The 26,065-nt window shown below is 45.8% G+C and overlaps 1 protein-coding gene across 7 annotated transcripts in view; it reads right to left on the reverse strand.

The window, feature by feature from the left end:
- Positions 1-4,658: 4,658 nt before the first annotated feature.
- ZNF75D (zinc finger protein 75D) overlaps positions 4,659-26,065 on the reverse strand; it is a 30,301-nt gene continuing 8,894 nt past the window's right edge. For 4 of the 7 annotated variants that reach the window (XM_024747273.1, XM_024747272.1, XM_024747268.1 and 1 more), the window contains one exon: positions 23,503-24,444. In XM_024747273.1, coding sequence (XP_024603041.1) covers positions 23,735-24,444 — 710 coding nt within the window. In that variant the 3' untranslated portion in view covers positions 23,503-23,734. Of the gene's footprint in view, positions 4,865-5,646; positions 5,736-7,115; positions 7,193-23,499; positions 24,445-26,065 lie in introns of those variants that run through there. The other 3 variants (XM_024747269.1, XM_024747271.1, XM_024747267.1) reach the window with 3 other exon arrangements.

A 26,065-nucleotide genomic window follows, 5' to 3' on the forward strand; every position in this document is an offset into this window, starting at 1 on the left:
GACTCACCGCCTCAGCGCCCACGGCTCTCCCAGGCTCACCGGGGGCAGCTGCCCAGGGCGCAGGCGCGCGGCCAGGCTGCGGACTACAACCCCCGGCAGGCTACACGCCACTCGCCTAAAGATCTCGGCCCCTAAGGATGCTGACGCGGGAGAGGCTGGGAGTTTCCTTGGTCTCCCCTCGGCCTGAGGCCGCTTTTGGAAGCGATCCCATTTCCGGTCTTAAGCGACTCTAGATTCCCGGGGACTGGGTGGGGCGTGCTCCAGTTCTAGATCCTAGTGAGGGCTTCTCTCCCGTCAGCCCTAGAGTAACCGGAGCGACTGGGGACATCCTTAAATCTGTTATGACTGTATCAGTGATTCTCAAACCTCTCTTTTTAGGAAGAATTTTTTTGCGAGAATCTTAAAAATTCAGATTTCTGCGCTCTACCCCGACACCCATACTCATTGGATCTCGCATGAACTCGAGAATTTGCATTTCAATAAACTTTTCTGGGGATAATGACTCTGATCTTCCGCTCCCGGGTCACAGTGGCCTAGCTACCTTTGTATTTTCTTCTCGTAAAGAACCGAGCTTCGACGAAACTACCCCGTGCATTCCTCTCTGCTTTCGGCCGCCACCAGAGGGCTCTTGGGTCTTTAGGTTAGCCCAAATGGCCCCTCCTCTTGTCTTCCAATTGGTCGTCCGCAGGTCCCGCCCCTGGAGTCAAATTTTCCCTTCTGGGTGGTCAGCCGTGAGTTGTGGCCAGGCCAGAGGCGATGATGTCATTCTGGAGATGTAGTCCTCACATTCGTCCCGAGCTAGTTTGTGAGTGTGTGTGTCTCTGGACGCCAAAGTTTAGTGTTGGTCCAAGACAGAGAAGAAAGAGCTGCCTGCGATTGTGCCTCCCAGAGGCTCTGGTGGAAGCAAGACCTGGGGCAGGCGCCCCGCTGTCGCGAGCCTACAGAGGCCAAGGCACTTGATCTGCTCCGCCTGGGCTGGAGTTGGGCTCATGGACTGGGTGGCCCCAGGGGTACGCCGACTCCTGCGGATTCCGTGTATTGTTGGGTGAGGCGCCAGGCGCCTTCGCCAGCTGTCGCAGCTGGTTTCCGGACCAAGATGGTCTGCGTTTGACCCCAACTCCCAGGAGTGAAAAGTAGTCCTCATTGTGATAGCAGAGTAGTTTCTGCGCCTGGAGCCATGCGAGGCCCAGCTTGGAAGCATGTCATCTGCGCTTCTATGGGTTCTGCCGCTGGTCCCCCAGAAACCCTCAGGCGGCTTCTGGAGCTTTGCCACGGCTGGGTGGCTTTGGCTTGAGGTGTGCACCATGAAGCAGGTCCTGGCGCTGCTGGTGTTGGAGCAGCTGCCGACTATCCCGTCCCAGGAGATCCACAACAGCGTGCAGAAGCTGCACCCGCACAGCTTGCCAAGAAGCTGTGAGTCTTTTAAAACGCACGCAGACAGAGGTTGCGAGACGGAGGGGAGGGAATAGGTGAGTGAGACAGAGATGTTTTATGTGCGGTTTGGTGGCCGCGACTGGGACATCACGGTGTCGTACTTCCCCACCCGGAGTCTCTTGATTGCCCTGAGTAGACCTACACGGGCAAGTGACTTTGTAGTTTAGTCTGGAACTTCCATCCTCCAGATTTCCCCCCAAGCGCACAGAGGGAACAGTGAAGAGGGCCTGTTTCCACAGGGAGGCAGGTCACTGCTGCAATAGCCAGTGTCAGCTTGGATCACAGGGGTTCGAATCTTGGCTCTGCCCTCTGCCCACTGGCTCCGTGGCTTGGGACAAGTTACTTTCCTCTTTGCGCCTCAGTTTCCCCTTTGGTAAAATGGCTTCTGGTATTGTTTTGAGGATTAAAGGGAGAGCAGCGCGTACATTTTGATCACACTGCTGGCACGTAGTCAGTGCTTAAAACTGTGAGCTGGCCGGGCGCGGCAGCACACGCCGGTGGTCCCAGCTACTCCGGTGGTTGAGGCGGGAGAACCGCTTGAGCCCTGGACTTCCGGGCTGTAGGGCGCTCTGTGATCGGTGTCTGCACTAAGTTCAGCTTCAATCTGGGAACCTTCAGGAAGCGGGGGACCACCGGCTTTCCTATGGAGGGGTGAACAGGCCCAGGTCTGAAATGGAGCAGGTCAAAACTGCCCTGCTGATCAGTAGCCACATGGCGCCTGTGACTAGCCACTGCCCTCCAGCCTGGGCAACAGAGCAAGACCCCCGCCCTGACAAACAAACAAAACTCTTAGCCATCGAGTTCCCTGGCAGTCCAGTGGTTAGGACTCTGCGCTCTCACTGCCGAGAGCCCGGGTTCGATCCCTGGTCAGGGAACCAAAATCCCACAGCCGCGTGGCCAAATCTGTTAGCTGTATATTAGGGTCAGCAGTCAGGGCTGTGGAATGGCCTCACTGACACCGAGAGGGTGGAGCATGGATGCTAACAAGAAAGAGTTTCTGAAGTCAAGGTTCCTCAGTGCGGAGAGAAAGACCTCAGAAATGGTGGTTTGGGGTTTTTCTGGAAGGGGGCTGGGGAATATCTCTTAGTAGAGTCCCTCTTTTAAATTAAACTTTTAATCTTGACATTATTGTAGAGTGGAAGGCAGTTGAAAGAAATAGAGAGGTCTCCTTTCCCCTCTCCCTCCTTTCCCCAGTGGTAGGTAACATCTTGCAAAACTATAGCACAAGGCACAACCAGGATATTGACATGAATACAGTCTGGATACAGAACAGTTCATCACTGCAAGGGGCCCTCCTGCTGCCCCTTTGTAGACGCACCCACATCTTGTCCTTCCCATCCACCCCTCTCCTGCCCATTCCCAGACCCCTCACCCCTGGCAACCACGAATCTGTTCTCCTTTTCTAGAAGTTTGTCATTTCAAGAATGTTTTATACATGAAATCATATAGTCTGTAACCTTTTGAGATTGGCTTTTTTTGTCCCACTCAGCATAATTCACTGGAGATTTATCCACATCCTTCTGTGTAACAATTATTTGTTCCTTTTTATTGCTGGGTAGCATCCCATGGTATGGATGTACCACAGTTTGTTGAACCAGTCACCCACTGAAGGACCTGGGGGTGGTTTCCAGCTTTTGGCTATTAGAAGTAAGCCCATGTGAACATTTGTTTGCTGAATTATTTTTACGGTCGATGCTTTACAATCATGGTCAGATCATTCTGACACCTAATTCACTTTGGAGTTAGTGTCACTTGATTGTCTTTTCTCATTCAGGTTGTGAATTTCCTGGTTCTTTGTATGAAGGATGATCTTCCATTCTGTCCTGGACATTTTGGTGTCGTGTCAGGAGACACTGGGTTCTGTTGGAGCTGGGTACTGTAGCACAGGGGTCCCCAAACCCCAGGCCGAGGGCCGATCCTGGTCGGAGGCCTGTTAGGAACCCGGCCGCACAGCAGGAGGTGAGGGGCGGGCGAGGGAGCGAAGCTTTGTCTGCGGCTTCCCACGGCTCCCATTACCGCCTGGACCACCCCCGCTCCCCCGTCCGTGGGAAAATTGTCTTCCATGGAAACCGGACCCTGGAGCCAAGAAGGTTGGGGACCGCTGCTCTAGCTTGCAGTCCCCCTGTTGAGGTTTGGCGAGCAGGCCCTGGCCTCCTGCCGTGAGCTGTGCTTGGGAGGACAGCATGAATTTCCAAGCCTCTGCGGTGCTGTTTTGGTTTGCTTGGTTTACCGCAGGCTGCTGGGGATGCTGCCTGGGGAAATGGAAGGAGCTTCCCCAGGCCGGGCCACCTTGGCATTCTAGGCGGGGGAAGGGATTCTACCTGCTGCCTCCGAGAAAGGGATGCTTCTGGAGGCAGGAGCCCCTGCCAGTGGGCAATGGGGAATGTTTCCTGGGCCTGGGCTCTTTGTGGCCGGTGCCTCCCAGCAGTAGAGTGTCTCTTGGGGGCGGAGAGGGCAGTTTCAGGGCCAGCAGAGAAGCAGTGTGCTTGCTTCGCAGTGGATGTCTTCCTTGAGTGACCTAGAACTACATAACTATTACATTTTTTTTCAGATTAAAGATGGAAGAAATCTGACATGCAGTGTGATCTCACCATCTCCGCTGTGTCTGAGAGCCCCTGCATAGACTGTTAGGAGGAATAGAATCCCCTCTCCAGTGTAACCCAGGAAAACTGTATCAACATAACAACATATCAAATGAAAAGGAGTGACAGGCACCTTTTATTTTAACAGGTGAAACAAGGGAGGAGTTTGTTATTCTACAATTATTTATTGATTTATGGCTGTGTTGGATCTTCGTTGCTGCACACGGGCTTTCTCTAGTTGCAGCGAGCGGGGGCTACTCTTCATTGCAGTGCGCGGACTTCTCATTGCGGTGGCTTCTCTTATTGTGGAGCACGGGCTCTAGGTGCACGGGCTTCAGAAGTTGTGGCACGCGTGCTCAGTAGTTGTGCCTCACGGGCTCTAGAGCTCAGGCTCAGTAGTTGTGGTGCACGGGCTTAGCTGCCCCACAGTATGTGGGATCTTCCTGGACCAGGGCTCAAACCCGTGTCCCCTGCATTGGCAGGCGGATTCTCAACCACTGTGCCACCAGGGAAGTCCTCTACATTTTTTTTCATTTTCCAAAATTACAGATAGGCATAAGCAGGTAGGTTATACGACTTTTTGGCAATGGCCAACTCCATCCTGGTGCAGCTCGTGTCAGCATCCATAGCCATTTGGACAAATCCACATCATTTCTGTGCCTCCCCAGTTGCCTACCGAGTAAAAAACTCATTATGTTTTTGGAGGCCAGGGAGGGTTTTAGGTATTCATCTGTCATCCTTCTGACGATGGGTGGGGCGTCCTGGGAGTGACTTCAGAGGCTCCTTTATCCATGACTGGTTGACGCCACAGGCAGCTTCAGGAAGAGAGCACAACCGACCGAGGTGGCCTGAAAGAGATGATGAAACCCACTTAATCCAGTGGACCCTGGGGCCTCTTGCCCCGCCCCCCGGCCACCTCCCCACCACACACACTTGTTTCCAGCAGTGGTCATAAGACCTTGCTTTGGGGCATAGTCTGATTTGAAATGTCAACCTTATCATTTCCTTCATTCTGTCATATACATGGGTCTGTGTCGAGAATCTCTGTTCTGTTCCATGGACAAATTTTTGATTCCTGTTTTAATTGCTAAATCTATAATGTAGATTTTCATATCTTGAAACAGCTCACTATCATGGCTGTTTCCACATAGAGTCTCTTCAGTCGGCTCATTTCATGGCAAGATCCTGCTGAGGTTCATGACTATGTTTACACTGAATTCATAGATGTATTTTGGGAAGAATTGATAGGATGACAATAATTAGTTTTCCTATCCTGCAAGAAATGGTATTTTTAGTCTCAAAACAGGAAACATAAAAACGTTTCAAGCATATTTCCCTCTAGTTTAAAAAATGATATTCACATGTGTTTTGTGGCCAGTGTGAAATGGACATATCATTTCTGTTATTTCATATTTTATTCTTCAAGTATATAATATCTTCTGTGTTTAACTTGTATCCAATCATACTTTTTTGCAAAATATCTGGTTGAATGACTTGTTATTCTAAAGAGACACTCAAGAAGACAAAGGCAATTTTTTCAATTTCCTTATGTACAAAAATTATAGTATATCAATAATATGATGTAAATTACAGCTATTGAAGATGATAAAGGGGTCCTCTATGTACTGACCTGGAAAGATCTCCAAGAAATGGTAGTTGAAGAAAGAAACTCGAAAAACAATGTGTCTTATCATCCCATTTGTCTTTCTTCAGAGTCATCTATATCAATAAAAGTAAATGCAAAGAATAGGATCTGAAAATTTTACAGCAAACTGCTAATGGCAGTTCTTCTGGTGTAGGTGTGTAAGATGGGGGAATATAAGAAAGGAGTGGGGAGATGGATTATTAGTTGATCTCTATAAATGTAATTCTTACTTGTATTTTCTATAGGAATGTAAAAATATAAGTCAATTCTGTAAAATTATTTAAATAATACAAGATTCCTCAGAAGCATACATTTGAGACGCAGACAGGTGCAAACACCAAGGCAGACTGACGCAGATTCAGCCTGTTTTCTCCATGGGAAGGGCACTGGGGCTCAGAAGAATGACATCAAAACCCCCAAACAAAGAGTCAACCAACCTGTAACTGGAGTTGAAGGCAAGAGCACAGACTTAGCCAGGGAAGACTCTCTACCTGTCTGTGGCTTTAAGAGGTTCTCATTCAGGAGGGAAAGTGGAGGTGATGACACCCATTCTGCAGTCTCTTAGGCTTCCTTGTCCTCCCCATTTTACCAGGAATACACTCATGATAAGAATAGCAACAGCAGCAGCAGCAGACGTCTGCTCAGGGAGTCTGCCCGCCAGGCACTTCTCCAAGGGGCTTAACATACACTGGCTCATTTCATGTCTTAACAGGTTTGGTGAGTGCCACTGTCATGCCCATTTACCCAGAGCAGGGCACTGGGGTACGGGAAAGGCATGTAATTGGCCCAAGGTCACATAGCTAGTGCGTAGCAGAACCAGGGTGTAAACCCAATTTGTTTGGCTTCAGAGCCCCCGCCTTCCACCCCTTCAGTTTGCCTCCTCTTGATCCTCGTGGAAGACAAAGAAACAATTCCCCTCCTTCTATTTGTTTTGAACACTGAAAACAGTATCTTAGTGCCTTTACATGGTTCTACATGGGTGAGAAGAAACCTGGATGACTGAGCCTTCCCTGCACTCTAGGAAGGGTGTGTGTGACCTGGATCCCTCTTCCACATATGTGTCTCAATTTCCTCAGTTGTTATGTGAGACTGAGTAGGACAGCCAATATGGGGGCAAGGCACATTTCATCGTAATAGTCATTTTAGTTCCTTAAACAGCAGCACCGTAAGAAACACAAAGCCCTGTCCTCACTGTTAGTAAAAACATCCTGTAAAAATCCACGTCCTACTTCTAGACAATATCCACATGGGTCACACACTTTAATGTTAACTATATACTTGTTCTATATCAGACACTCACAAGGTAATATGGCGTGAGAAGTCTGACCACTCACAACCATATTTTCTACAATTAAACACCCCATTTACGTGAATTGGTGTTTAACAAAAAGCAGTCATGTGAGAGTCATTGCCAAGGCTGGATCCAGAGATCAAGGAAGTGTAGAGAATCCTACCTGGCACTGAATTGCCTTGCAGCTTTCACGGGGTAATTGGATCTTGAGACCACAATCGCTGACAGTACCCAGTGGACCTGTTGAAATGCAATGAACACTGTTAGGACACTTTTTGTAATTCCTCCCATGGGAGAAATTTTAATGGAGAGATTTTGCTCAAGTCAAGGAAAAGCCTGAGAGAAGAGAGCTGAGTGTCCAGGCAACAGATACACAGGTGGTACCCAAACATAGGTAATGTCTGCCCTGCCTTCCAGCACCTCTAATTCAGCGTATTCAGCCCTGAACATGGAGTAACTCAGGTGGTGGCAGCCACTGTCAGATCTTGCCATTGCATGTGGCCACAGTGTTCTGAGCCATTGTGTGTCACCATGACTCCTCTTGGTGCCTAATGAATCAGGTCCTGGGACTTAGAGAAAGGTAGTGGGAGAAGGAGCAAAAGAATTTTTCTCCCCTTTTTTGCTCTCTCTTCCAGACCAATTGTTACTGCTGTGAGAAATGTGGCTTATCAGAACAACTCCTGGGATAAAACACTCAGATACATCTAGCTAACGTAGCATCTTTATCTGCCATCACAAAATGAATTGGCTTGATAAACTCCAGCCCTGCTGGGTAATAGTTATGTGAGTACCATTTGTCCACATTAGGGAAATGATGAAGCACACAGAAGTGTTAAGAGTACAAGCTCAGGAGACAGACCGTTTAATTTCCAATCCCGGTTCTGTGGGATCTCGGGCAAGTCCCTTAAACTCTCTGATCCACAGGTTCCCCCTCTGTAAAACGGAGAGGACAACACTTCCTTCCTTAAGAGTTCTCATCTCAGCCAACCTCTTTGATTTGGCTCAGTCTTGGTTGGATCTACTGTATATCCAATCCCTTCAAAGTTCATCTCCCCAGTGGCACTGTTCCCCTCCTCTCCAGCCCATTTCCAAAGAAGAGGTCTTGGAGTGAGGCAAAACTCATGCTCCTTGCAGTATCAGAAGGGCTGGGGCTCCCGAGTCTTGAGCTGGTCTCCACATCACGCTGATGGTCAGGTCCTTGGCTATGCAATTACTTGTATTCTCTCAGGGGAGAACATTCCATTTGTATCCCTGAAAGTTCTGCTAGCATCTGCTGTTGAGAAGCATTGCTGGAATAACTCGGCATGTGCCATATTCCCAGAGAGCTAGGACAACTACTCTTGCAGCCATGCATGACCTCAATTCCAGTTCCCGCTGGCACTGGGGATCCCGAGGTATGCCTGTGACCAGGATGGGTGCCAGTATGGGCATCTAGGCCGGAAGCACTGCTGCTGGTGATACTAATGGTGCTCAGGGAGTCATTGCCCCAAGTCAGGCACAAGACTGTGAAGTTCCATAGCCTACAGACACACCAACCTACCGCCTCTGTCTACAGCATTGCTGGTGGCAGCGAGGGACATGTGTGTCCTCAGGCCAGAACATTTTCATTAATGCAGTACGAGGCACTGATGTAAAGGTGAACTTCATGTCCAACTGGAATAAGGATTCATATACCAGCAGTAACATCCTGAAATTTAAAGGGTAATTGTATACTGTACATAACTGGTGCAACATTTTTCATTAATTTACAGGAATCCAGACATAATAAGAACACTCTGCTCACTTGCTTTGGAAATCAACTCGTTGTTAGTGCAAATGTTCCCCACTTTACCTTATATCAGTTAAAGACACAAGCACTGACTGACATAAAATAAATGTGTGCTCAAATCCCATCACTGTGAGAATATGATTTATCTAAGCCACATTTCTTCATCTGTAAAGTGAAGGTCATAATTGCTCCTACCCCAGAGTTTGTCAAGGAAACGTCTGTAGTAACGTGTTTTACTTCGGTTTGAATGTTTGCTGAGAGATTTTAAGCCCTACTACTACCCCTTCCCCTTCTCCCCTACATGTGGGCAAGCTGTAAGAGAGCCTGAGTACTCCCTCCTTTTTTTATATGTCTCTGTTTTTTCTTAGTTTTTATTTAGCATTTTGTGTACTTGGATTATGCATTCATTGTGGAATACATTTCCCAATTTCTCCCTCTTATTACAACTTTTTTTCAAATTCTTTTCCCACTTAGAAACATAATATTGAGCAGAGTTTCCTGTGCTATACAGCAGGTCCTTGTTGGTTATCTATTTTAAATATAGCAGTGTGTACATCCCAAACTCCCAGCCAATCCCTCCCCCCACCCTTTCCCCCTGGTAACCATAAGTTCAGTTCTCTAAGTGTATCAGTCTGTTTCTGTTTTGTAAGTAAGTTCATTTGTACCATTTTTTTTAGATTCCACATATAAGTGATATCATACGATATTTGTCTTTCTCTGTCCGACTTACTTCACTCAGTGTGACAATCTCTAGGTCCATCCATATTGCTGCAGATGGCATTATTTCACTCTTTTTAATGGCTGAGTAATATTCCATTGTATACATGGACCACATCATTTTAAAGAAGATGTGGTACATATATTCCCTCCTTTGATGCAAGCCAGAAGTTCAAACCATGCCAGCCCCACCCAGTGGAAGCAAAATCCCTCACCCCAGCTCCATCTCCTAAGCATAATAAAGACCCAAAGTCAATTTCCTTTCCCTGTTCACTCAAGCCATTTTCAGACCTACTTGGGGAGGCTGCCCTGGTCTCCCAAGAAAAGAGACGGCTTTTGAGCACCATTATTCCCTCAGCAGGGCCCCGGCTTCCAGGTGCCGGAATCTCCCTGCAGCTTCTCTGCCAGCAGAGCTCGAGGAGTTGGAACCCCGCAGAGGTGGCTGAGGCTTAGTGAAGTTTGCGACGCGAGGCTGCTGCGGAGCTGTTAGCTGACATCTCACTGCAGCGTCCACGAATTGCCACCCTCCCTTTTACCCACGGAAAGACACAGGAGAGTCTTTGACAATTTGGAGGTAGGTCTGTGCTCTGTTTACTTCCATATGGCTCAAAGTCACTTATTTGAGCTTGAGACCCAGTTCCATCCTAGTTTGAAAACTTCACAAATTTGTTTCTCAATGGGCAGTGTCTGCTTTTCACAGTCACTTTCTGCATCCTCTGCATCCCAGTGCAGCAAATATCTCAGTAATGAGATTTTAACAAGTTAAGGCTATATGAGCTACAGAGAAAAACATCAAAGGTCCCCTCTGACATTTAGCTGACTATATTTTTTGGTTTATATATGTATATTCATGGGCTATGTTTAGCATGACATAAAACTTTTAGTAGCTCTGAAAAATATCAAATGTGCAGCGAACACAGAGTGAAAAGTACAAGCTGAACCCCACCCCCGCCAATTCTACTCTCTAGAGGGGCCCTTTTTATATCTTGGGTATCTATGCAGATATTTCAACATAAAAATATTTTTCCAGTATAAGAAAAATGGTATTATTTTATGTACATTGTCTTCCAAACTTGCTTTCTCATTCATTAATATATATGGCCATCTTTGCACATTAGTGCACAGAAATCCATCACATTGTTTGCAGTGTCTTCAGTGTAGTCTGTGGAATGGATTCACTATAGTTTATTCAGGGAGGCCTCTGTTGATATTCACTTAAGTGTTTCCAATTTGTAACACATTGGCCAGGGTGGTGGGCAGCTGCATGTTCTAGCAGGATGAGCGATCTGAGAGAAATAGTGCCAGTGAGACTGCCATTAGGCCATTGAAAAAATGCAGGTGAACACAATCTTTTTTTTTAAAAGAAGAAAGTAAATAGAGAAAATATCTTGCTGCATAGGAGTTTCACAAATGGAATGTTGGAACTATAAGTAGAGACGGATAGGTGGGTATATATCTAGGTGGGTATTTCTAAGCTACTTTTTGGATGGGTAAAGGCTGCAGTTCACTTGGGTCAAAGAAATCTCTCTTGAAGGTATAGTATATGAAGACAGTTAAAAAGCAGAGGCCCCTAATGATTCCCCCACAAAACAGTTAGAACAAATAACTGAGTTCACCAAGTTGCGGGATACAAAACCAAAGCACAAAAGTCTATTGTGTTTCTATACACTAACAATGGACAGTCCAGAAAGGAAATCAGGAAAACAATTCCATTTACAACATCATCAGAAAGAATAAAATACTTAGGAATAAACTGAACCAAGAAGGCAAAGGACTTGTACACAGAAAGCTATAAAACATTGCTGAAATTAAAGAAGTAAATGGAAAGACATTTCATGTAAATGGGCTGGATGACTTAATATTGTTCAGATGTCAGTACTCCCCAAAGTGATCTACACGTTCAAGGCACTCCCTATCAAAACCCTAAATACATTTTTTTGGGCAGAAATAGAAAAAGTCATCCTACGATTCCTATAGAATCTCAAGGGACCCTGAATAGCCAAAACAATCTTGAAAAGAAGAAAAGTTGGAGGGCTCACACTTCCTGATTTCAGAACTTACTACGAAGCTACAGTAATCAAAACAGTGTGGTTCTACCTCCAAAGTAAATATAAACATACAGATTATGAACAGGCATTAAGTTAATGTAGCCACAGACTCTTTAATTGGGACACAAAATCTCTCCACTGTATACCTAGTGAAAAATAAAATGCACACTCCATGGTCTTACATGACCTCACCTTGGAATTCATAAAGCATCACTTCTGCTGTGCTCTGAGGGTCTATTCATTTTTCTTCATCCTTTCTTCTTTCCATTCCTCAAACTGGATAGTCTCCATTAGGCTGTCTTCACACTTGCTGATTCTCTCTTCAGCCTGCAAAAATCTGCTTTTGAGATTCTCTAGGGACTTTTCATTTCCAATACTGTATTGTTCAACTTCAGAATTTTCACTCAGTTCTTTTTTTTTTTAATAATTTCCCCATCTTCATTAATATTCTCTGTTTGGTGAGATATTGCTCTCCTACTTTCCTTTCATTTTTAAGCATGTTTTAATTTATACCTTTGGACACATTCAATACAGCTCTTGAAAGGCTTTATCTAGTAAGGCAACATCTGGGCCTTGTCAGGGACAGTTCCCATGAACTGCTTTGTTCCCCTCTGTATTGGTTACACATTTCTGCTTCTTTGCATGCCTCGATCATTTTGCTTAAATTATACATTTCAAATACTATAATGTGCCAACTCTGGAAGTCACATTTTCCCCTTCTTCCAGGTTTGTTGTTGTTGGGAGTTTGTTTTATCGTTTTTGTTGTTGTTGTTTGTTTAGTGACTTTCCCGAATGAATTTTTACTGTTTGTATTCTTTGTCACTTGCGGTCACTGAAGTTTCTTCTCAGTTACCTTTGTGGTGAACAAACAACTGGAAATAGATTTTATTAAATATCTTGAATCAATAAGTCTCCCAACTTTTGTGTTCATGTTAGGTCATACCTTCAATGCACATGTAGACAGGTTACAAGTCTACTTTAGTCTCAATTCTTGCTTACACAGAAACTCAAGATCAGCCAGAGCAAAAGCATCAGCCTTCTCAAGTGTACCATAGCCTCAGGCAGCCATAAAATTAGCCAATTGCCAGTAACTTTCTTTTCGACAAATGGCCTCAGGAAAGGCTTTTCACCCTGGGTTAACTCCAAGTCAGGACAAATAAAATCAGGTTTGCAAATGGAACCTTCCAGGGAACACCCCAATCTCGTCAAATAATAATGCTATGAATACTAGACCCTTGCTTCTATTAATAGATATGATTTGCAAATATATTCTCTCATTCTGTGGGTTGCTCTTTCACTTTCTTGATAATGCCCTTTATTCATTCACGTTTACCTCAAATATTTATTGAAAGTCTCCTATGTACCCCTCACAATGCCAGTTGTATGTTCCATGAGTTTAACAGTGAACATGATAGGCAAGATCCCTGCTCCAGTGAGCTTAACACACAGGCTAGGGCGAGGCGGGGGGTCACACACCATACATAAAGAAACAGCAATTTCCAATTACAGCAAGAGCTATGAACGAAATAAGCCATTCAACCCAAATGCAAGCATTATTAGCCTTCTAATTTATAAATGGGTAGAGATTTGGACTAGAGTATTGGTTTTCAAAATATGCCCCTTGAACCCCTAGAGAACAGATCCTTAAACTTTAGCATATCAGTGTTCCTTGTTAAAATCAAATGAAAATTATAGGCCATGGGGATTATGGATTTCCTTAGTGAAAAAGCACATGCACCAATAACTTCCTATCTCTCTCTTAGGTTTCATAGATTACCTGAAGTCTATCTGCAGGAAGCTGGTAGGGGTGGCTCTAAGCTTAGCCCATCCTTCTGCCAGAGCAGCTCCTATTGTCCACTATTTTTGCATATTGGACCTTCAAGAAAGATTTTATTTGATCCAAGTGTGTTGTGGGCCCCACTCTCCCAGAAAATAGTTTAGAAACACCAAGTTACAGGATCTCTCTGTGTTATCTCTTTCAACAAAACATTAGTAAGAAAAAAAAAGCATCCCTTCGAGATGCTTTTTCCTTGTTTACTTTCTTCAATGAAAAAACTAGACTGTGTTCACTTTCTCTTTTTTCATTCTTGCCATCCTCCTGGAACCTGCCTGTCCCTCTTGCCAGCGACATATAAATTGGGATTGATACAATGTCTCTCGATAGGGGCCTGTCTGAATGAGTCATGGTGAGTTCATTCCATGGACTACACTGCAGCCATTGAAAACAAGGTGGTTGATTTCTGTGCACTAATATGCACAGTCTGATTTCTTAGACTAAAAGCACGGAGTTCTGATTAAGATCCCACATGCCATGGAGCGGCTGGGCCCGTGAGCCATGGCCGCTGGGCCTGCGCGTCCGGAGCCTGTGCTCCACAACGGGAGAGGCCACGACAGTGAGAGGCCCGCGTACCACAAAAAAAAAAAAAAAAAAATAGTGCTACAGCAAATGAAGAGGGAAAAGAGATAAGGAAAACATAAGGAAGCAGAATCCATAGGATCTGGTGATTGATAACATAGTACTTCGCTTCCCCCCACATAATGACACCACAGTAACAGGATCTAGTATAAGAACAGGGGATTATTATACTGGTACACTGCAGTGGAAAAGGCTGCAAGGTCCAGCCTCTAAGAAGGAGTTTTTAGGGACAACCAAGCCAACAAGGGAGATAAAAATAAGGATGCTAGAGGAAATTGATGTGTCTGACACTTACAGCTAGAGCAAGCACTAAACAAAGCCCAACTCCTAGGCAGATTAACATAAAACCTCACTCTGAAGGCCTATTTACCTTAGTTCCTGTTATCTAATATATCATTACAGCTTTCAACAAAGAATTACAATCCATGTTAGAATGAAATAATATTCAGAGTCTGAAGAGACAAAGCAAACATCAGAACAACATTCAGATATGGCACAGAGTTTAGAATGGTCAAACAGGGAATTAAAAATGGCTATCGGGCTTCCCTGGTGGCGCAGTGGTTGAGAGTCCGCCTGCCGATGCAGGGGACGTGGGTTCGTGCCCCGGTCCGGGAAGATCCCACATGCCGCGGAGCGGCTGGGCCCGTGAACCATGGCCGCTGAGCCTGCGCGTCCGGAGCCTGTGCTCCAAAACGGGAGAGGCCACAACAGTGAGAGGCCTGCGTACAGCAAAAATAAAAAAATGAAGTAAAAAATTTAAAAAATAAAAAAATGGCTATGGTTAATATGTTAAGGGCTATAATGGAAAAAAAATAGACAACAGGCAAGAATAGACAGGTAGAATACAGAGGAGTGGCATCAACAAAAGTAGTAGAGTAGGGAATTTGAAGGGCCTGTCCTTCCACAGAAACACCAAAATGAGCAAACACTGTCAGAACTAAATTGGTCAGACTCTAGGAAATAAAGGTTTGAAGCAACCAAATGAATGCTGAATCAACAAAAAGAAGCCTTCGACAGGAGGGCTTTGTGGTGTTTTAACTGAGCCTTGCCCCCTTCCCCTCCCCTCCATGGTGATAGTCTTGAAGACAGTAGCCCTCATTCCTGATGTAGGTATCTTGTTCTGGAGGAACAGCGTAGACCTTGTTCCCAAGGAATTGTATTTGTCTATTTTGACCCGTCTAGGGTTTCCCTGAGGACAGATACAAGGTGCAAGTTTTTTTTCACCCAACTCAGAACTCTCTCATGGTGACACAGTGGCTGTAAAAAGACAAAGATAGAATCTTGAAAGCAGCAAGAAACAAGTGACTCATCAAGTAAAAGGAATCTTCAATAAGACTAGCAGTCAATTTCTCAGAAGAAACCATGGAGACCAGAAGGTAATGGGATAACATATTTAAAGTGCTGACAGAAAAAAAAATCTGTCGATCTCTCAACCAAGAATTCTATATCTGGCAAAACTATGCTTCAAAATAGAAAGAGAGGGCTTCCCTGGTGGCGCAGTGGTTGAGAGTCTGCCTGCTGATGCAGGGGATACGGGTTTGTGCCCCGGTCCAGGAGGATCCCACATGCCATAGAGCGGCTGGGCCTGTGAGCCATGGCCGCTGAGCCTGCACGTCCGGAGCCTGTGCTCCGCAACAGGAGAGTCCACAACAGCGAGAGGCCCCCGTACCGAAAAAAAAAAAAATGGAAAGAGAAATTAAGACATCCCCATATTTTAAAAAAGCTGAGAAAAGTCATCGCTAGTAGACCCACCCTAGAAGAAATGCTAAAGTTAATTCTTCCAGCTGAAATGAAAGGATACTAGGCAGTAAATGTAAGTCATATGAAGAAATAAAGAACAGTGGTAAAGATAACAATACAGGTAAATATAAAAGCCACTTTTATCATATTTACGGTTTGTAATACCTCTGTTTCTCCTACATTATTTAAGATGCAAACACATAAAACAATACTTACAAATCTATGTTAATGGAAACAATAAATAGAAATTTAACTTGTAATAATAAGTCCAAGAGTGGGGACTGAGCTGTATAGGAGCAAAGCTTTTGTATACTATTGAGACTAGGTTGCTATTAATTCAAACTAGATTGTTAAAAGTTTAATATGTCAAGTGTAGTCCCCAGGGTAAACACTTAGAAAATAACTTTAAAAAATACAGGGCTTCCCTGGTGGCTCAGTGGTTAAGAATCCACCTGCCAATGCAGGGGACACAGGTTCGAGCCCTGGTCTGGGAAGATCCCACATGCCACAGAGCAACTAAGCCCATGCATAACAACTACTGGGCCCACGCACGACAACTACTGAAGGCCACGCGCCTAGAGCCTGTGCTCCGCAACAAGAGAAGCCACCGCAATGAGAAGCCCGTGCACTGCAACGAAGAGTAGCCCTCGCTCGCTGCAACTAGAGAAAGCCCGCACACAGCAACGAAGACCCAACACAGCCAAAAATAAATAAATAAAAATAAATAAATTTATAAAAGAAAGAAATAAAGCGCAGATTAAGATCACATTTAACCCTAAAGTGGTCAGGCCCATTTGTTCAGGGAGTTTCGATTGCTATGCAGCCCTGGGCCAGCCTCTGATAGAGTTACTAAGCTTCTAAGACAACCTCTGCCCTCAGGAGAAAGTACATGAGACAGGTTCTAAGGCAGAGGTTCTCAAAGTGGGGTTGCTGGCACATCAGCATTACGGGGGAACTTGCTGGAAATGCCAGTTTTCTGGCCCTACCCCCAGCTAACTGGAGCATAAACTCTGGGGGTGAGGCCCAGCAATCAGTATTTTAGCAAAATCTGGGTTTTAAATACTGTTCTAGTGGAAAGGACAGTCAGTATGGAGTGAGTTTGGGGCGGAGGTAGAAGGAGGAAGGGGGGATGCGATGTTGAAAGAAGGACTTGGACAGGCCAGGAGGCAACACTGGGGGCTAAATGCAAAGAATAATTGAAGACAGACTAACAGCCTGGTTCAGCAGCAACAATATGTGAGCTGGGAGAGAGGAGAGAGGGTTGGCGATCATGTGAAGCCACGTGATCTACTGAGCCAAAGCAGGGAGTGGGACTTAAACGATATGGGAGCTGTTGAAAATTGAGTGGAAGAGTGACTTGGTGACCATGGTGCTTGAGGACAATTAATGAATATGTAGCACAGAAACGAGGAGGTGGGGGACTTCCCTGGCGGTCCAGTGGTTAACACTCCACACTTCCATTGCAGGGGGCACGGGTTCGATCCCTGATCGGGGAGCTAAGATCCCACATGCCGCGTGGCACAGCCAAAAAAAAAAAATGAGGAGGGGGTATTTGGAGGAGAGTCTGCCTCTCCAGGGACATGCCCCTCTTGTCCAGCTTTTCCTGTGACTCTCCCACAAGTCCCAGACCCCTTCGGGCGTTAGAATGGGGATGATTATCTGGTCACAGTCTGTGTACAGGGACAAGACGTACTTTTGAAGGACACAGTATCCCATTAACAGGGAAGCCCTTTCTTAAAGAGCTCAGGAGTGGAATCCCTGCCTGAGTGGTTATCCTGAAAGAATAGTTTGGAGCCCTCCTAGAACAGAACAGACCATCACTAAAAAGGAATTCCTAGCCCCTGGGAGACAGCCAAGAGATCATAATTTGAGAGTGATAACATTTCCTGAGATGCCACTGCCAGGAGGTGAAGGTATTGTGATGTGTAGAAAGAGGGACCTTAGTCTCCAGGCCTGTGGCTTGGGAGACTCTATTCCAATCCCCCCTCTGCCTCAAGGTCCTGGAAAGGAAACCCCCTAAGCTCCAGTTGCCTCTCTGTAAAACCAGGGGCATGGTCTCCACGGCTTCTCCAAGGGCTCTTTCAACCCTAATGCACTACAAGACTTGAGGGAGTTGGGGATACAGCTTTAAGAAACTGCAGCTGTAATTGTGCCTAAATGCTTGGGGGTCACGAAGACTTTTGATAACCCCACAAAGGTACGGGCTAGCTTTTTGGACAATTGCCCGCATACTCAAAACTTTGAAGGCCCTTTGAAGTCATCCATGGACCCCCAGATGAGGAAGCCTTGCTTCCCAGGTTGGTCAAAGACCACTGAAGGAAAGATATTGATATACTGGGTTGGCCCAAAAGTTCGTTCGGGTTTTCCATAGGATGCCACGAAAAACCCGAACGAACTTTTTGGCCAATCCAATGTTTTTTTGTGTGCTGATCTATCCCGTGGGTATGCCCAGCTCCCAGAGGGGCCCTTGCCAGCAAAATGGGTGAAAAAGGCTTTGGATCCCTTTGGCAGGGGAGGGGGAGAGTCTTTGTACAAGGACCATTAGGAGCCTGGCCCTGGGTAGGCCTATGTCCACTGAGCCTGAAGACTTGAGAATTTTCTCCATTCTTGAGAATTTTCAGGAAGATTTCACCCACTGTGTCAGGATCTGTGGGAGTGGGGACTGGACAAAGCAGAGTATAATCCATATAGACTGCCCTATGCTGCTGTATTTTTCTCAGCTCACATTCCCGCTTCCCTGTTGTAGCAAGGATTTTAAAAGCAAACAATGTGTAGAGTTGAGATGATTATTTTTCAATCTTGGCAGGGGGTTACATTTATCCCTTTAGGTTTATTTCTCTCACACACAAAAATCTGCAGACAGCTTACGCCCATACTACCTCTACTCTGTGTGAGATCCTGCACCAGCTCCAACAGGGGGAATGCCCAAAAAATAAGGTGCTGACACTCCAGTGAATGGGGCACGAGGTGAAGAAGAAAACCCTGAATAACACCCTTTAGGAAAGCTGAGAGCCTCCCCAAGGGAGGCCTGGGGATGGCAGATATATGGGTACTACCTGAAGAGAGAATGCTCTCAGCCATGACATCTTCTGCTACCAAACTCAGTTCCTCTGAGGTGTCTGCAGCCCTTGGGTCGGAGTCAGTTCCTTCTTGTCACCCCAAGTCGCACACGGCCATACCAGAGCCTAAGGAGGGACGAGGGAAATGTTTCTTGGTGTTTCGTGGCTCTTCCTCTCCACTTCCCCCCTAAATCCCAACCCTGGAGCAGAGCTCCCTCCGGAAGCTGGCCTGGCCACCTCCCTCCCTCCTTCCCCCGGGTTGTCCAGATCTGAGGGTGAAGGGTGCTCACCACCACTCCTCTCACCTCGCCTCCCGCCCTCTCCCCCTCATACGCTCATGATTGTTGACCCTCGGGAGGGCTTCCCTGACTCCCTGTCACTTTGTCCACAGCTGCATCCCTTGCCTGGCACCACGATGGTAGTAAGAAGCAGGGGGCACAGAGGGAGGGAAGAGAGGCGAAGACGGCCACGGGAATGGAAGGGCTTAGAAGCGACTACGTCCGGCTGCCGAGCCTGGGACAGACTTTGGCAGGGAGTCCCCTCCTTTACATGACCGACAACCTAACATTTAATGATTTTCAAAGGACACAGAGGGAAGGTAGCAAGGAGAGCATTTAAATCTCCTGACAAAGATGAGACCATGATTCCTTTTTTCTTCTCTCTCCCGCCCTGCCTGCCCATTCTCAGTCACCGTGGCCGTTCCTCTGGGAACAGTGGGACAGTTTACACTCACTATTGGCAGTGGCCATGGCAGAGGGAGACAGGCAGTGAAGGAGGAAGAGGCCGCTGGAGTGGGGGAAGGGCTGGAACGGACCCCCCCACACACAACAGGCTCTTGAGTAGCAGTCACCTCGCTGTTTTCTGGGAGGGAGAAGCTGAAGAGCCAGGCCCTGCACGCAGCTGGACAGATCTGGCCTGGACACGCAGACACGCACTAGCGTCTCGGCCACAGCGGGCAGCGGCCCCCTGCTCCCCGACCCCTTGACTCCCAACCTCAGGCATCACAAATGCAGACCGATCAGAGTGCAAGAGGACCGCTGGCCTCTGCTCTCCTGGCTCCTTTCTCATCCTCTTTGCTCAGCCCATCTTTTCCCTGATGTCCCTCAGTTGCTGAGGGCCGGAGCACAGGGGTGGGGATAGGAGCCCACACCCCTCACACCTGGCTCAGGTCAGCTTTCGTCTCCTCAGTGCCATCTCTGCCTGTGGGATCTGAAGTTGGAGTGTTCTGCCTCTCCATTCTGTCCCCTGAGTGAATATCCGGCCTGTGTCTCCAGCCCCTGGGCTTTTGTGTGATGTCTTCCTGTTGTGTCCTCAAGAAAAGCATCAGAGTTCTCGTCTTTCAGCCACACGCTGGGGAGGTGGCAGGTGAGTATGAAGCAGAATGACATCTCCCCTCCATTCCCTCCTGCCATTTCCTTCCTTAGTGCCCACGTCTCTTCTTTGTCTGAGATGATGAGGGCTGTGAGTGGTCAAGATGCATGAGCAAGGAGCCCCTGCGAGGCTGTGGCAGAGGGTTGATAGGGAAGAAGAGGTACTAATGAGCCAGCTAGGAGCCCCAACTTCTACATCCTGTGCCACAACAGCTGGGACAAGAATGTCCATTCTTCCTGGAGCCCCTGTGTTCAAAGGGTGCTGGAGTATCTGAACTTGGAACCAGGAATCCTCGATTCTTTTCCTGTTTCTGCCCATTCACATCTAAAGGTCTTCCTGCCACTTGCCTTAAAAAAAAAATCTCTAAAACAGGACCCATGTTCCATGCTTCTGACCTCTCCTGGGAAGGTCAGCATAGACGAGGACCTGGAAGATGAGCTCTGAAGCTAAAAGGTGTTGTAACGGGATGGCAGCTTTGGGAAAACAGAGTGCCCTTTTGCTGACCCGTTTTCAGGAACTTTGCTGAATCTCATGAAGGGGCAGTATCTGCGGGCTCCATCCACGCGGTACTTCCTTCAACTTTTGAATCCATCTCTTCTTCCTAAATGCTAAACAGGGAATTCCCTGGCGGTCCAGTTGTTAGGACTCCGTGCTTCCACTGCAGGGGGACGCAGGTTCGATCCCTGGTCGGGGAATTAAGATCCCGCAAGCCACGTGTCGCGGCTAAAAAAAAAAAAAAAAAAAAAGCTACACAAATAAATGTCCTTTGCGTGGCAGCATGATACCAGCTATCTAGGGTGCTACCAAACATGGATTCACACAGAAAGTGCCCTCTGCAGGAAGCTGAACTTCCCCTTAGTTCCAAGGGCACAATCACAGAGAGACCTGGAAGGGATGGCGGGGCAGTCCTTCTCCAAGCCTTTAGCAGTATAATGGTCTCCTTTCCTTCCGGGTCACTTCCTCCTGTGAGATTAACTCTTTCATTCTTTTTAGTGGCCATTCTACAGTCACCTCTCATGAGTTTGAGGATATACCTAATAGTGTAAATACTGTCCACAAAATTTCCACCCCTAGCCATCACTTGCCCTCCTTTTTCAAGCATCTCAAGTTTAAGGAATCTAATATATTGTGGTTGTTACTCATTAGCAGTGTATCTAGCTGAATGGGGACATTAGCTTATTGTTTACCACTGACGAGAGAGGAGCATCTCTAGAAAGGAATGTCACACCAGAAGGCTACCCTTCTGACCATCATGAGCCAGCTTTAAAAAGAGCTGGAGAGGCTTCCCTGCTGGCGCAGTGGTTAAGAATCCGCCTGCCAATGCAGGGTACACGGGTTCGAGCCCCGGTCCGGGAAGATCCCACGTGCCGCGGAGCGGCTAGGCCCGTGCACCACAACTACTGAGCCTGCGCGTCTGGAGCCTGTGCTCCGCAACGGGAGAGGCCGCGACAGTGAGAGGCCCGCGCACTGTGAACAAAAATAAATAAATAAATAAATTTATATAAAAAAAAACAGCTGGAAATGATGGAAAACTCAGTAAGGATGCTTAAAAGCTGAATAAGTAGACAGTTGATTTTTTAAAACAAGATGAAAGATGTTCCAAATGTTTATGGACCATCTTCTGTAACATGGTTTAGGGACCATGAACATAGACTGTTCCAAATGTTTATGGACCATCTTCTGTAACCAGTCAATGTTAGGCAATCTCACCAGTCTCTCTTAATTCTCACAGCAGCCCTGATAGGAAGGAATCACTATCTCCATTTTATAAACATGTAAACAAGCTTAGAAAGGACTCTTCATGGAAAAATTATCTGGGGAATTCCCTGGTGGTCCAGTGGTTAAGACTCAGCACTCTCACTGCCGGGCCCCGGGTTCCACCCCTGGTTGGGGAACTAAGATCACGCATGCCGTGCGGTGTGGCCAAAAAAAAAAAAAAAGAAAAAAAGAGAAAAATTATCTGAAGACACCTATTCTAAAAAAGTGAACGCTGGTCATCTTTGGGTAATATGGAAACAATGGAATTTTGTCTGATGTTTAAATCTCTTATGAAACAAAATGCCGTTTTCATTTAAAAAGTAAAATTTTTGAATAAAAATTTTGAAATAATAAGTATATAGAAGGCTTGACCAACATCTTAAACTAGGATCTGACACAGGTATAAACCCATGTCTTCCAACTTCCCTGCCCTTCCCTTGACATCACATCGTCTTCTCAGGAGATACAGTTGTCTCTCCCGCAGGGGATTGGTTCTAGGACCCCCTGCAGCTACCAAAATCTGAGGATGCTTAAGTCCCTTATGTAAAATGGTGCAGTATTTACATATAACCTACACACATCTTCCCATATACTTTAAATCACCTCTAGATTACCTACAATACCTAGTACAATGTAAATGCTATGTAAACAGTTGCCAGCATGCAGCAAATTCATGTTTTACCTTTCCTAAGCTCTGGAATTTTTTTGATCCGCGGTTGGTTGAATCTGTGCACGTGGAACCTGTGGATATAGAGGGCCAACTGCGCAACCTCAGGCCAATGGGGAAGGAAGAGGAACCACCATGAACAAACCAGTTTCTGTCTGACCTGGCTCTCACTGAGCCATCACTCTAAGTCACAGGCCTCACCCTGCTCTGACTGGACACTCCCTCCTCACATCCAATGTTCACCGAGGCTACGAGGCCATGAGGCCACGTGGCTCTCCTTACCACTCTAGTAAATCAGTTTGCAAAATCTCCAGACCTTCCTGCAAAGCATCCATGTATATGGGGCTGTGGCTGAACAGCCATAAAAATGGGCCTCCTGTTAGGTCCTGGAGCAGGGTGGCATCAACTTGAAAGCCTTCCAGTCCACATAGTGAAAGTCAAAAAAAGGCCATTCACCACTGCCCTCTGCCTTCTACAGATACCTGGATGAGGGCCCCGATTACCTCCTTCATCATTTCATTCTGAATACCTCAGTGTTGAGAGGACCAGCAGGAAGGAAGATATCAAGTGCTTCCAGGGTCCCTAGGTCTGTGCTGGCATTCAGGCCTCTGCGTGCTGCTTGGAATTCCTTTGACAGAAAACACTGCAGCAGTAGTGGCTGCTCAGGAGAGAGGCAACTAGAATGGGGGTACTTCTCCCAGGGCAAACACTGAACCCTCTCTTCCTATTCCAGAATGAAGTTCCCTGAACCCTGGTTTGGTTGTTCATGTAGCCAGAATGGTAGCCACAGAAACTGCCTCAAACTTAGTAATTCTCTCTGAGCTCCCTTCAGAGGACCTGAATACTTATTTTCCGTCTCTCCTGAGAAAGAATGGGAGTAGGACTCATGGCCATCACATATTTGCTGAGCACCTGATACCTGAAGAATTTAGATCACGGAGGGTGGGGAAGCTGAGTAACCAGACAGATACAGATAGTTAGAAATAGATAGATAGGTAACTTTAGATATATGAGAACTATTTCACTCTTTTATTTATAAAGAAGTCATTATGGATCAGTCTTGTGCTAGGAGGCACTGAGGATACAATGCTGAATAAAAGAGAGTTTAGATTCCTTTTTATGAAACATGACATGTGCCCCTCCCAAATTTTGTTGATGATAGATTCCTATCACTGGGTGCCTCATCATTTTGTATTCTTTTATCACCTCTAGGGTCAAGCTCTAGCTGCTGGCTTTCTTCAGACTGGAGACACTGGACACGATTCCCTTCTCCTGTGGAGTTTCTGGTGTCTAAGAAGGCTTGACCGCCTGCTAAAATTTCTCCTGCATATGCTACAAGTATAAGGCTGCTCACCTGTGTGGGTTCTCTGGTGTTTAATAAGGTGGGAGTTCTGAATGAATCTTTTCCCACATTCATAACATTTAAAGGGTTTTTCTCCTGTGTGAATTCTTAGGTGGGTGTGTAGATTTGTGTTATGACTGAAGCTTTTCCCACACCATGAGCATCTATATGGTTTTATTCCTTGGTGTGCCAGTAAGTGCTTATTAAGATCTGAACTCCACCTAAACCTCTTATCACATTGTTGACATTTATAGGGTTTCTCTTCAGTGTGAATTCTCTGGTGCTTAATTAGGTCAGAGCTAACCCTGAAGCTTTTCCCACATTCCTGACATTTAAAAGGTTTCTCTCCTGCATGGCCTTTCCCATGAAGATCCATACGTTTTGGAAGCTCTTGTCTGCAAGTTGTAAGTTTCTTTCTTTTCTTCCCTGGAAAAGCTCGATGCCGTTTCCGTACCCTGTGTGTACCACCATGATTTTCTTTGCCCGTTGTTTTCTGGGCAACTTTCATTCTGGCCTTTCTTAATACTTTGCATCCTGATGCTTGTATTTCTAATGTAGAAAGAGACATAGGTTGGTCATTTCCAGTGTCATTTTTGAGCTTTAACCCTGTTGGAATAAACAGAAGAATCAGACATCTGATCCCAAAACAAGAAAACTACAGGAATGAAAAGAAAAATCAACGATGACAGCTTTTAAAAAATACAAGAACAAGTGATTTCTGGTCCAATCTGGACAAAATGGCACAGACCCATTTCTCCCTGATCCTCCTTGCTAGGCACAACAACAAACCCATTCAAGAATGCAAGACACAATGAACAGAGAATTCTAAAAAGTGGTAAAAAGAAGGCAAAATGGTTTGGGACCCCAGAACTACAAGAGTAACACGGCAGGTGTCTTACATCCCCACACCCAAAAAAGAAGGCAAACCAGATCTAGTGTTTTCCAAACCGCAACCTAGCAACAGAAGGCTATCTGGATAGGCTTATTCCTTCCCAAATCTGAATCTGAATTTCCTTCCCAAATCTGGAAACCTTCTGACAACACTTGAACTCCAGTGAGGAGACACCAAATTAGGCATGCAGAACTAGCAAGAGGGACCTAGCCACAAGTGGCCGGGCCCAGGAAGCCTCTTCATCCCTACAGGTCAGAGATTCCCACTGAGAGACACTCTGGCCTAGGTAAATATCTTCCTCGCCATCAGGCAGCACCAGCGGGGATGCAAGGGAACCCTAGCAGTACCATATAAACCAAGGAGACCACAATAACACTATAAAGGCTCTGAAAACTAAACTGTCACTAGACACATACTCCACAAAAGTAGGAAAGAACCTGTGTGCTAAATTAAAACAGAGTGACTGCCCATTAAAATAAAATATTTAAATAGGACCCAGACTCTCCTAACATAATAGACAAAATGATCAGGATGCAATAAAGAAAATAACACATCACACCTAGAACCAAAAAAAAAAAAAAATCACAGCTTGAGTGAGAAAAGGCAATCTGACAAAAATGGAATCAGACTGGAAGTCAAAACCAGAAAGACAACAGAAAAATCTAAAAATATATGGAAATGAAACAGTATACTTCTAAATAATCCATGATTCAAAAAGAAAGTCTCAAGGGTAATTTAAAAATACATAGTTAAATGAAAATGAAATTAAAATATATCAAAATATGTGGAATGCAGCTAAGGGAATGCTCAGAGGAAAATGTATAGCCCTAAATGCTTACAATAAAAAAGAGGAAAGGTCTCAAATAAATAATCTTAAGTTCCTAACTCAAGAAACTAGAAAAAAAGCAAAATAAAATTTTAAAAAGTTGAAGAAAGGAATAATAAAGATCACAACAGAAATCACAATCAAACAAAAAGCTTATTCTTAAAGAAAATAAAATTGATAAACCTATATCAACACTGACAAAAATAATAGGAGAGAAGATATAAACCATCAGTGTCAAGAAGGAAATTGGGTATATCTCTACACATTCTGAAGCAATTAAAAAGATAATAAGGAAGTTCCCTGGTAGAAGATCCCACATGCCGCGGAGCGGCTGGGCCCGTGAGCCATGGCCGCTGAGCCTGCGCATCCAGAGCCTGTGCTCCGCAGCGGGAGAGGCCACAACAGTGAGAGAGGCCCGCGTACCGCAAAAAAAAAAAAAAAAAAAAGATAATAAGGGAATACTATGAACAACTTATGTTCATGGATTTTAAAAGTTAGGAAAAATGGGC

The sequence above is a fragment of the Neophocaena asiaeorientalis genome, unplaced genomic scaffold (genome assembly GCF_003031525.2).
Source record: "Neophocaena asiaeorientalis asiaeorientalis breed wild unplaced genomic scaffold, Neophocaena_asiaeorientalis_V1.1 scaffold1138, whole genome shotgun sequence".
Lineage (NCBI taxonomy): Eukaryota > Metazoa > Chordata > Mammalia > Artiodactyla > Phocoenidae > Neophocaena > Neophocaena asiaeorientalis.